This window comes from Eleginops maclovinus, chromosome 4, assembly GCF_036324505.1.
Source record: "Eleginops maclovinus isolate JMC-PN-2008 ecotype Puerto Natales chromosome 4, JC_Emac_rtc_rv5, whole genome shotgun sequence".
Classification (NCBI taxonomy): Eukaryota; Metazoa; Chordata; class Actinopteri; order Perciformes; family Eleginopidae; genus Eleginops; species Eleginops maclovinus.
The window spans coordinates 24,278,256-24,290,498 of NC_086352.1; the positions used below are offsets into that span (position 1 = coordinate 24,278,256).

The window sequence follows — 12,243 nt, forward strand, 5'->3', positions numbered from 1 at the left end:
AGGTCCTCACTGATGTTTACCCCGAGGAACCTGAAGCTGCTGACTCTCTCCACAGGAGTCCCGTCGATGGTGATGGGTGTGTGTGCCTCTCTCTGCCTCTTCCTGTAGTCCACAATCAGCTCTTTTGTTTTGCTGTGAGATGGAGGTTGTTGTCCTGGCACCAGGATGTCAGGGCTCTGACCTCCTCTCTGTACGCCGTCTCGTCGCCGTCTGTGATCAGGCCGATGACGGTCGTGTCGTCAGCAAACTTGATGATGGTGTTGGAGCTGTGTTTGGCCACGCAGTCGTGCGTGAACAGGGAGTAGAGGAGAGGGCTGAGCACACAACCCTGATGGGCTCCGGTGTTGAGGGTCAAGGTGGAGGATGTGATATTCCCCATCCGCACTGCCTGGGATCTGCCCATCAGGAAGCTCAGGATCCAGTCACAGAGGGCGCTGTTGAGCCCAAGGTCCCTGGGCTTAATGATGAGCTTGGAGGGCACAATGGTGTTGAATGCTGAACTGTAGTCAATGAACAGCATTCTCACATAAGTGTTCCTCCGGTCCAAGTGGAAGAGGGCAGTGTGGAGGGTGAGGGAGATGGCATCATCCGTGGACCTGTTTGCCCTGTAGGCAAACTGCAGGGGGTCCAGTGAGTCAGGGAGGGAGGAGGTGATAAAAGTTTTTACTAACCGCTCAAAGCACTTCATGAGGATGGAGGTGAGAGCAACTGGGCGGTAGTCATTGAGCCAGATGGGTTTTGTCTTTTTGGGGACAGGGACAATGATGGACTCTTTAAAACATGTGGGGACTACAGACTGGAGCAGTGACCCATCGAAAATGTCTGTGAACACATCTGCAAGCTGAACTGCACACACCTTGTGAGCACGGCCAGGGATGCCATCAGGTCCAGGAGCCCTGTGTGTGTTGATCCTTTTCAGAGATCTACACACATCTGCACTGGTTAAAACCAGTGAGCAGGGATCCTGGGCCTTCTGTGCCTCCACAGCCAGGGGCCTCTCAAAGCGTGCAAAAAATGTGTTTAGTTCATCTGGGAGAGATGCAGACACTTCTTCAGCACCACTCGTTGTTATGTTTATGTTGGTCAAAATGCTACTTTACAATTTCATGCTCTTGAAATTCATTCAATTCAAGTCTTTTTGAACAATAACTACCAGTTATTCTGTCTTTCCAATTTCATTATATAAAGCAGACTTTTGTATATGCTATTTGATACCATTGCCATTACTTTAATAAGAAAACCTTATTTCTCTTTTGCTCAGAAAATGTTGTACCATGTTGTGGGGAAAGGATTGAACCCCCCAACACACACAGACACACACACACACACACACACACACACATGGGCCCCATGTGTTTTCTAACAGCCAACTAGTTTTATTTTCTGTACTGTATCTCTAATCACCCCAGCATGTTCAGACAGAACTGTCCTCCCCTTTTTTAGCACAGGAAACTCCCCTCGCTGCATTCATCAATCTTAGAATTCTGACATGAGCTGGATTTAAACTCACTGCATAAGCAAAACGCTCATCTTACTGCATAACTGGTGGTGATAACATGGCTCACCCATGACATTCTCAGTATTCAAGCTCACCGCTGAAGAATCTCAGAGACTTGGCATGTCTGAAGTATAGAAAACAATGCACACAAATGTTCTTGATACATGACTGGTATACCGTAGATTCACTCCTTTAGGAAAGTATGTCCTTCGTTGTGCATGTCTGGGTAAATCGATTGTAAATTGTATTAAAGGTCCCCTATTATGCAAAATGCACTTTTTGATGTCTTTTATAGATAAATATGTGTCCCTGGTGTGTCAGTAGACTCACAAAGTGTCAGAAAATACAACCTTCTCATTTTTCCTCCTTACCCACATCTCTAAAACGGGGGTACAAACGAACTGATCCAGATTTGTTATGAAGTCATAACCGAAATGTGGGCTGGCTTTACATTTAACTCCGGGCAACGTCCCGCCCACGTGACACGTCCCAACCTATCGTTCCCCATACAGTCGCGAGCTGAATCCCCTCCACAGCACTTCTGTGTGTCTGTGTATTCAGCAGGATGTCTGCAGGAGGGAATTAGAGTTTTGTATATATAAAACATATAATGTCACTGTTCTAGTGATAAACACTGAGAAGTGTTTCAGAAATAATGCTGGATGTGGTTTGGAACATAATATGGTGTTTAATAACGGCAGCGTTTAGCTGAGTTTCTCCCGGTAGAAAAACTCTCTTCGAGGCGAGTTCATGATGCTCCAAAGGGGCGTGGCCAGCTCAGCTCAAATTTAAAGCAACAGTCACAGAATCAGCACTTCAGGAACAGGGCTGACATAGAGGGGTATGAGGCGTGCTACAATGGGTGATCTGTTTGTTATTTTGAGAAAACACTTCACAAACATGTTTTGTGTAGATATTGCCATACGATATATTGTTAAAATATAGCATAATAGGAGACCCTTTAAATCCTCTGCTTTCAAACCTGTATGGTTTGGTATGTAAGTATGTAAACTATGGCTGGGGGCAGATCTAAATATACAGTAGCTCACAAAAGTGAGTACACCCCTCACATTTTTGTATATATTTTATTATAACTTTTCATGGGACAACACTGAAGATATGACACTTTGATACAATGTAAAGTAGTCAGTGTACAGCTTGTATAACAGTGTACATTTGATGTGCCCTCAAAATAACCCAACACACAGCCATTAATGTCTAAATTGCTGGCAACAAAAGTGAAAATGGCCAAATTGTGCCCAATAAGCCATTTTCCCTCCCCGGTGTCATGTGACTCGTTAGTGTTACAAGGTCTCAGGTGTGTTACATTTGGTGTTATCGCTCTCACACTGTCTCATACTGGTCACTGGAAGTTCAACATGGCACCTCATGGCAAAGAACTCTCTGAGGATCTGAAAAAAAGAATTTTTGCTCTACATAAAGATGGCCTAGGCTATAAGAACATTGCCAACACCCCGAAACTGAGCTGCAGCACGGTGGCCAAGACCATACAGCGGTTTATCAGGACAGGTTCCACTCAGAACAGGCCTCGCCATGGTCGACCAATAAGGTTGAGTGCACGTGCTCTGCGTCATATCCAGAGGTTGTCTCTTGAAAATAGACGTATGAATGCTGCCAGCATTGCTGCAGAGGTTAAAGGGGTGGGGGGTCGGTCTGTCAGTGCTCAGACCATACGCCGCACACTGTATCAAATTGGCCTGTATGGCTGTCGTCCCTGAAAGAAGCCTCTTGAAAGGTGATGCAAAAGAAAGCCTGCAAACAGTTTTCTGAAGACAACAGACTAAGGACATGGATTACTGGAACCATGTCCTGTGGTCTGATGAGACCAAGATAAACTTATTTGGTTCAGATGGTGTCAAGCATGTGTGGCGGCAACCAGGTGAGGAGTACAAAGACAAGTGTGTCTTGCCTACAGTCAAGCATGGTGGTGGGAGTGTCACGGTTTGGGGCTGCATGAGTGCTGCCGGCTGTGGGGAGCTACAGTTCACTGAGGGAACCATGAATGCCAACATGTACTGGGACATACTGAAGCAGAGCATGATCTCCCCCCCCCCCCCCCCCCCCCCCCCCCTTAGGAAACTGTGCCGCAGGACAGTATTCCAACATGATAACGACCCCAAACACACCTCCAAGATGACCACAGCCTTGCTAAAGAAACTGAGGGTAAAGGTGATGGACTGGCTAAGCATGTCTCCAGACTTAAACCCTATTGAGCTTCTGTGGGGCATCCTCAAACGGAAGGTGGAGGAGTGCAAGGCCTCTAACATCCACCAGCTCTGTGATTTCGTCATGGAGGAGTGGAAGAGGATTCCAGTGGCAGCCTGTGAAGCTCTAGTGAACTCTATGTCCAAGAGAGTTAGGCAGTTCTGGAAAATAATGGCGGCCACACAAAATAAAGACACTTTGGGCACAATTTGGCCATTTTCACTTAGGGGTGTACTCACTTTTGTTGCCAGCGGTTTAGACATTAATGGCTGTGTGTTGAGTTATGTTGAGGGCACATCAAATGTACACTGTTATACAAGCTGTACACTGACTACTTTACATTGTATCAAAGTGTCATATCTTCAGTGTTGTCCCATGAAAAGATATAATAAAATATTTACAAAAATGTGAGGGGTGTATTCACTTTTGTGAGATACTGTATATAAGGCAAGGACAACAGGAGCAGCACAATATTGGACATACGGAGCCCTGGAGTTTTCTTGTATACATAGTTGTGCTAATATACACTGTGCATCATCAAGATTAAGTCTGTCTCCTTGAGGCCTAACTGATGTGATGAACATGGCCTTTAAATTCCTTTTTGGACATTTTAGAATTTTAGAATCTGCTTAACTAGCGTTCTTCTTTCTTCATGAGACCAAAGGACACAAACACAACTTCGCCTTTTACCTTAACACGTTTGGCAGTCTGCAGAAATGTTGTTTATTCATGCTGGATGGTCGTGCACATGCATGAAATACATAACTATTACCTGCTCATAAAAATTGCTCCATATACCATAGGTGAACAAAATCTCAACAGGAAACCTTTAAGCATTGAATTTCCGAATCAAAATATCTCTTTTAAAGTTTAATTCTCGTATTCATGTTTGTTGTAACACCATACAACATGCACGTTGACTAAATTCAGCATAATCATAAAGAGATATTATATAAAGTTAACAATTTTCATATAAATTGAAAAATAATAGAACCTTTGACGGTTTCAATTAAGGTAACCTGACACAGACCTTTAATAGAAAACAAACATACACAAATGAATAGGATACAATTAAGGCGGTTTCCATTAACATATTTTAATTTGAAACCAACATCATTACATCAAATCCATTACCATGGTCCAGAGTATTTTGCTCTGTCCCTCTAATTTCTAAAGTCATTCATTCATTTTACAAATTAATCATTCTTAAATGAACGTCAGTCTTGCCTGTTAAATGGGCAAATGTTGATACTTGACTCCAAGTTTTGTGTCTTACTCTATTGATGCTTTCCTTTTTTTCAGTTTTAATCTCAAAAACAATTTGTTATTAACAACCTGCTCTTCAGAATATATATTCCCATTATCACCCAAAGCACCCGCCAGGATCCGGGAATTAGAAAATGCTCTCCATGATGATTATTATTCCTAAATTATTAGCTTGCGGCTCTGTCGCACACTGCTGCCTTTCAGCCCCAACTCAGCTTGTTCTTGTTGCTTGTTCTTGTTGCTGCGGTTTGATGACATTGATTTTATTTTATTTCATATAGTATCAGTGTTTCTGAACCTTTTTTATGTTTCTTAATTTTGCACAAACTTGTATTGAACATATCCGTAGTTGTAAAAAATGTGTTTCTTGATTATTTAACCAACAGCCTTAAATGTATTCTGCAAAACTAACTCCTGTTAGAAAGGAAATAGAAAACAATAAAATAAGATGAGATGTACCTTTATTAATCCCCGTGGGGAAATTCAAGTGTGTGAAAAACAGTACAGGTTCACACAGGGATATGAAACACACATTTAAATTGAAAATTCTGAACGAAAGTAACAAAAGTATTGTTAAAAATATACACATGTATGTGTACAGAAAGAGAGTGCAGGTCAAAGCTATTGTGCAACAGTGCAGGCTTTATGTGCAGTCCGGGTTATTGTCTCTGAGTCTCATGGTTAACCCCTTGTTGTGCAGCCTGATGGCTACAGGCACAAAGGAGTTTCCTAGGCACTTAGTGCTGTGCCGAGGTGGGATGAGTCTGTGGCTGAACGTACTCCTCATCTTCACTAGCTCTGCATGGGGTGGGAGGGGTTATCCAGGATACTGTCCAGTTTCCTCCTCGTCCTCCCCTCAAGCCACCTCCTCCAGATTGTCCAGTTTAACTCCAACAACAGAGCTAGCCTTCCTCACGAACTTGTTCAGCCTGTCAGCATCCCTTTTGTTGGTGTTTCCCCACCAGCACACTGGCCACCACAGACTGGTAGAGCGTCTGCAGCAGCCTCGTGCACACGTTGAATGACCTGAGCCTCCTCAGGAAGAACAGCTTGCTTTGTCCCTTCCTGAAGAGAGCATCATTGTTGTCACTCCAGTCCAGCTTATTGTTCGAGTAGACTCCCAGGAACTTGTAGGTGTTCACCACCTCCACCTCCTCCCCCCTGATGGTGATGGGGGTTAGAGACCTCTCCGTGCTCCGCCTGAAGTCCACCGCCAGCTCTTATTCTTGCTGATGTTGAGCTGGAGGTGATTGCTGTCACACCAGCCTACGAAGTTCGCCACCAGGGCCCTGTACTCCTTGTTGTCATCTGTGATGCAGCTGATGATGGAGGAGTCATCGGAGAACCTCTGTAGGTGGCATGAGGCAGAGTTGAAGCGGAAGTCAGAGGTGTAGAGGGTGAACAGGAATGGTGAGCACAGTTCCTTGGGGGGCACCAGTGTTGCTCACCAGCACATCAGACACGCTGCCCTGCAGTCTGACATACTGAGGTCTGCTGGTGAGGTAGTCAGTGATCCAGGCCACCAAGCTGTGATCCACCTGCATCAGTCATCTAAGAGTGTAAATGTAAAATGTTACCTCCTAACACTGACACTAAAACATTTCATTTGCTGATACTGAGCATAAATGACTGCCTATCCAGGCAGCGCACACAGACCTTCTGCTGAGTGCTGCTTTAGTTCCAGGTTTCACAAAAAAGCTTTAATGAGATTACATTGACAAATTCAGTACAGCCTTCTGGGTGCATACATGAATCAGCGCTACATCTGATTTCTTTGTGTACTTGGTTTAAGGGATTGCTTAATTTGCTCAATACTCAGTTGGGGGATTTGGGATGGTTTCTCTATTGATTTATTTGTTTGTTTTTGTGAGCCACAGCTAAAGCAGGATAAGTCCTAAAACAGTTCCTCTGACGTAGGTGGCGCTCTGTAAGTCCAGGGTGCATCACATCGAAGTTGGTAGCTCTGCAGAGCTGTATGTTTTTTGAATCCCTCTGAATCCTGTGGAGTGGGATGATTGGTCACTGTGACTTTTTCCTTTCTGTTGTAAATTGAATCTCTACATTTAGAATCAATACTGCTGTTTCCAAGCCTGTATATTATAAGTAGCAGAAGTTGTAAACGAGAACTTGGAAAATAAGCTAAACATAGCCCAAAGAACTCTGTTAATTATTGCATTCTGAAAGTTCAAAATGCTTTTACATTTCATCCTAATCTGCAGTACGACAATTTTATCCAAATGCAAACACATTGATCAGAAATGTCAAGCAAACGCAACAAGAATGGGCTCAGACGATTGCTGCCATCAGCGCAGGAACTCCTTTATTAATACATTCGACCTTCTGCTGTTATCAGTCTTCACACACAGATTTTACCACTGTTGGAAATAAACAGTCTCTTGTTAGTCTTTTGATTATTTCCTACATTGAGTATTACATTAAAGAGTGTTATGATTTATATGTTAGTATTATAGTAAGTCATTATAGTGTTGTGTTAATGGCAGGATTCACAAAGCACATGAATACCTGATTTGATGAGAGATAAGTAAAGGATGGACGAGATAAATACATGCAGTTCTATCATTTAACGTATACATCATGCAGCAATGGTTTTCTGGGAGATGGAGATGTAGACATTTTGTGCTGCAAAGCTCCTGCCTGTAATCTGCATCTGATCTGCTGTTTCTGAAGATGTGACACTTGTCTTATCACAAAAGCAAGAGCAAACAGTGGGCTTCATAAATGAGGCGATGCTTCATCCATCAATATTATTGACGTATTTTTGTACTCTCGAATTCAGGCAATTTAGTCCAACAAATACCGTCAGTAAACCTGTGGGAAACAGTCTTTATTGACAGCTGAGAAAATTAGACAAACACATCCTGTAAAGACCAGATCCATAAAGTACATTTATTACATGAAAACGCCAGCAGCTACAGTCACCCACTTGAGGGCACAGAACCTTTAATGACAAGTATAGTCTGTATGCTTATCATTTAATTAAAGGTGTACTTAATTATCCACTGTATATCCAATTTGGAAACATGTATTGATTGCTTTCATACAAAATCTCTGCCATTTATTGACATTGTAAACAACATCCAAATGGAGGTGGTAAGAAGATGGTCTGTCTCTGCTTTTCTAGGATGTATGCAGCACTCTGTGGTGCACTGTGGGAACGACCTGCCACTCAAAGCTGGACGGCGCTGTCGATGGGACCAGTTGTGGCGAGGACAAGGTCAGTCCTCCAATATATGAGCATGAAGGGAGTGAGACATGGGGAGTGTGGTGAGAATGATATCAGGGTTAAACCTCTATTGGAAGGGCCTTAATCATGGGATAAAAATATAGGGCAAAAGACTGCATCATTGTTATTATTGACCATATGACGATTAAAATGGAGCAGGTTTGCAGAATGAACTGAATGCTTTATCTCCACAACCTAACATGACACGCATTGAGCAAATAAGGTTGCTGTTGTTCCCTGTAGAAAACTGTTCGGAAGAAGTTGTACATTAAGTGAACTGTATCCTGACCTGATGTCTTGTTATTAGTTTAGTAAATTGCAGACTAAAAGCACAGATCACATTTGTTAAATAACTGGCATCCTCTTACAATTCATGCTTTATCTAAAAGGAAAGGCTTAACGTCATGGGAGTCTTTCGTTTTTGCAGTATTTATTTTTTCTTAATGCATGTGTATCCTAAAAGTTTTACCTCATTAAACCTTGTTTCAGATGAGTTTGTGTCTCCACTATAAGACACTGAAGGAAACACTTTTTTGTTTAAGTACTGTGATTAAATTAAAATTGTCCTGCGTTGCAATGTAAAAGTAATGCAAATAAATTAATAGAAGCTAAGACAATAAAATCATCCTGATAAAATTCAAAGAGTGTCTTCCTAGCTGTTATGAAAACAGATAATGTTTTAAAATGATGAACATGCAAACCTTAAATTCAATGTGTCTCAGTCATACAGTATAAGACAACACTACAATCAATGTCCTCTTAATTATGGACAATGGGGTTTACAGTGTGAGTTCATCTATTAAATTATGTCGTTTTCTGTAGTGGTGTTTCAGTGGAGAGTGTGTGACAGTTGGACATGAGCCTGAGAGGGTTGATGGTGGCTGGGCATTGTGGAGCAAGTGGTCGGCCTGTTCGAGGACATGTGGGGCTGGTGTCCAGAACGCAAAGAGAGACTGTGATAACCCAATGTAAGTCACCCTTTTCTGTCCTAAATACTTATGCATTTGTTCTTCTTTGAATATTTATATGCCCCCGCGCCGGCTACAGTTGTGGACGGAGGCATGATGTTACCGGGTTACCTGTCCCATTCTTGTGAGCACAATATCTCAGAAATCGTACAAGAAATGTCTTCAAATTGGGCATTAAATGTGTACTTGGACTTTGGAATCAACTGATTAGATGGTTATGGTCAATAGTCAAGGTCAATGTGAACTTAAAATACACATCTTTGTCGGTAACTCAAGAATTCCTATGTTGATTTTAAAAATTTCTCACAGATGTCTAATGAATTTATGCAGTGCGGACATTTTGGATAGAGATGAATGTAAACTGCAACATGACTATCTGGTGCAGGCATAACACTGCAAGGTGTTAACTGCAGTTTTACTATTAAAATAATATTGTAGTCCTTTAAATAAGAATAAAAGAAAATCCTTTAACATCTAAAACACATGACATGCCCATGGGTAAAAGGCTTCTAAACCCTACTTCAAAGACACATTTTTAGACTAAAGTGTAGTCCCCTATTTGGAGAAGAGATGAGGTTATTTTAGGCAATACTTGGACGGATAATGAGTGGCATTTGGAAGATGAAAGGAACATCCGTTTGTTCCTTAATTCACACATTTCATCTCTTTCGAGATAGCAATTGGAGACAGCAAAAGCTATTATGTAATCTAAAGACTGCAGCTCAGACAACGAGAATGATGTTATAGGAAAATAAATGTTTGCAACATAAAAATGTCTTATGGACTGGATTGGTTTCTATATTGAAATGCATATCTATCTACTCTGAACTGCTCCCTTTTCCACCATATCACAAAGTTTTGGCAATAAAAGTCAATGAGTAACTCTGAAATTACATCTTTGACTAACAGTCCTAAGTATAGAGGGAACTATTGTCTGGGAGAAAGACAGAGGTACAGGATCTGCAACACCACACCATGTCCTCATGACCTGCCCACCTTCAGAGACCTCCAGTGCAGTCACTACAACACATTGCCATACAAGGGCAGGTTCTACAAGTGGGAAGCAGTCATCAACAGAGGTGTGCAAAATAAACAGTGGCAGTGTTTCCAGCTAAGTTAAAAGGCTTGATTGTGATTGTATAACATTCATCACAACTTTTTCTCTCCTTGTCTCTTTCAGCCAGCCCTTGTGAACTGCACTGTCGTCCACTGAACGAGCACTTTTCTGACAAGATGCAGGATGCCGTTGCTGACGGGACTCCGTGTTACCAAGGAAACAAAAGCAGAGATGTGTGCGTCAATGGCATCTGTAAGGTATTGAGAGTCTTTTTCACATACTCTCAAACAGATAAATATGATTCCTCGTCTCATCTTCCCTGTTTTTGCTCTCGATTTTAAGGCATCATTGAGTAATCCATTGTGCATTTATGTCTCTTTTCAATGCATTGCTGATTTAACAGCCATGCCGTATGTGACTGACGCTAGCTCATTTTTTTTTCTCAGCAGGCAAGTGTTGTACATTTGACATTCTGCATGAAAATGGGTTAGTTGATAGAAAGATACGCTGCCTGTTATCTCTCTGCTCTTGCCTATCGGCCTGGGCCAAAATGCCAGTCACTGACACAGACATTGTTTGGATACTGAGTGGACAGCAATCACAGACTGTGTGGCTCTGATCTCATGACATTTTGTGACATTTTTGACAGGAAGCCATATGTTTTCCGCCTTACCTGGACACCAATTTGTGTTTTAAAGGGTCACTGAAACAATGAAGGGCAAAGCACTATTTCTCGCTTGATCATCCTTGAAAAAAGTCTTCATTTATTTAATTTTGAGAGTGTAGCATGTTCTCACCCTATATTTTGAATGATGCTCCTCTGAGTCTAACCTTTTGTTTACATATTGTGCCATTTTACTGCACCTTGTGCCAGCAGCAGCTCAGTTAGGTGCTGTGACATTAATAAATAAACTAGCACAGAACAATATTAAGGATTACTGGGATTTTCAGAACTTGAGGTAAGGTGATGAAAGGTTGTCTTCTGTCTTGATTGTATGGCTTTTGCAAAGTAATGTGCACTTAAACAGATCTTATCAAGTCTTTTTGTGGATGAAAGATTGGAAAACTGGCACCCATATTCCGCACATATTCCGCACCCAAATTGCAGCATAATGCCTAATGTTGCCTTTGTAGTGTAAACACTGTTAAGTTTATTGTAGATAATGATTTGTTGAGTTTATTTTTAGTTTATTTTGCTGTTTGTGTGTTGCAGAATTTAGGCTGTGACTATGTTATTGAATCCAGAGCTGTAGAGGATCGCTGTGGGGTGTGTCATGGCAACGGCTCCACCTGTACCACTGTGAGGAGAACATTTGAGGAAACTGAAGGACTTGGTATGTTAACACGTTATTTTGGTTAAGCAATATTTGTGGAAGATATGCTGACATGGATGAACATTTAAATCAAAACCTCAAAAAACAATTTTTTTTAGGATACCTTGTGTTTCAATTTCACTAACTGAAACTGTAATGTCCCTTAGGTTATGTGGACATTGGACTGATCCCAGAGGGAGCTCGGGATATCAGCATTGAGGAGATGGCTGAAGCTGGGAACTTCTTGGCACTACGAAGCGACTCCCCCAACAAGTATTTTCTGAATGGCGGCTGGACGATCCAGTGGAATGGAGAGTACAAGGCAGCCGGCACTGTTTTCACTTACCAGAGGACGGGACAACTGGAGAACCTGACGTCTCCCGGGCCCACCATGGAACCACTGTGGATTCAGGTAGGAAAGAAATCAAGAGCAATGTCAGAATAGCATTGTGAAAGCACATGGGGTGACAAAACAGACTAGACTGGTGAAAACAAGTATTAAATAAAGTTAATTAACATGAAAAGTAACTCAAACTGATATATTGTGAGCTAAAATGTAATTTTTCGCTGTAATGTTCAATGTTTCAGCAAGATTGCATGAACTCTTCCAGAAATAAAATAACTGCTGTAAAAGATGTTTAATTTTTGCTTCTTTTTTTTGTGACTTCCCA

At 41.8% G+C, this 12,243-nt stretch overlaps 1 protein-coding gene across 1 annotated transcript in view; it reads left to right on the top strand.

Moving 5' to 3' along the window:
• Window positions 1–12,243, top strand: part of LOC134863314 (A disintegrin and metalloproteinase with thrombospondin motifs 7) — a 68,391-nt gene that overhangs the window by 29,728 nt on the left and 26,420 nt on the right. Inside the window, exons 10-15 of the mRNA XM_063881766.1 lie at window positions 8,133–8,225; window positions 9,057–9,202; window positions 10,112–10,281; window positions 10,383–10,516; window positions 11,473–11,593; window positions 11,740–11,984. Coding sequence (XP_063737836.1) covers window positions 8,133–8,225; window positions 9,057–9,202; window positions 10,112–10,281; window positions 10,383–10,516; window positions 11,473–11,593; window positions 11,740–11,984 — 909 coding nt within the window. The remainder of the gene's footprint in view (window positions 1–8,132; window positions 8,226–9,056; window positions 9,203–10,111; window positions 10,282–10,382; window positions 10,517–11,472; window positions 11,594–11,739; window positions 11,985–12,243) is intronic.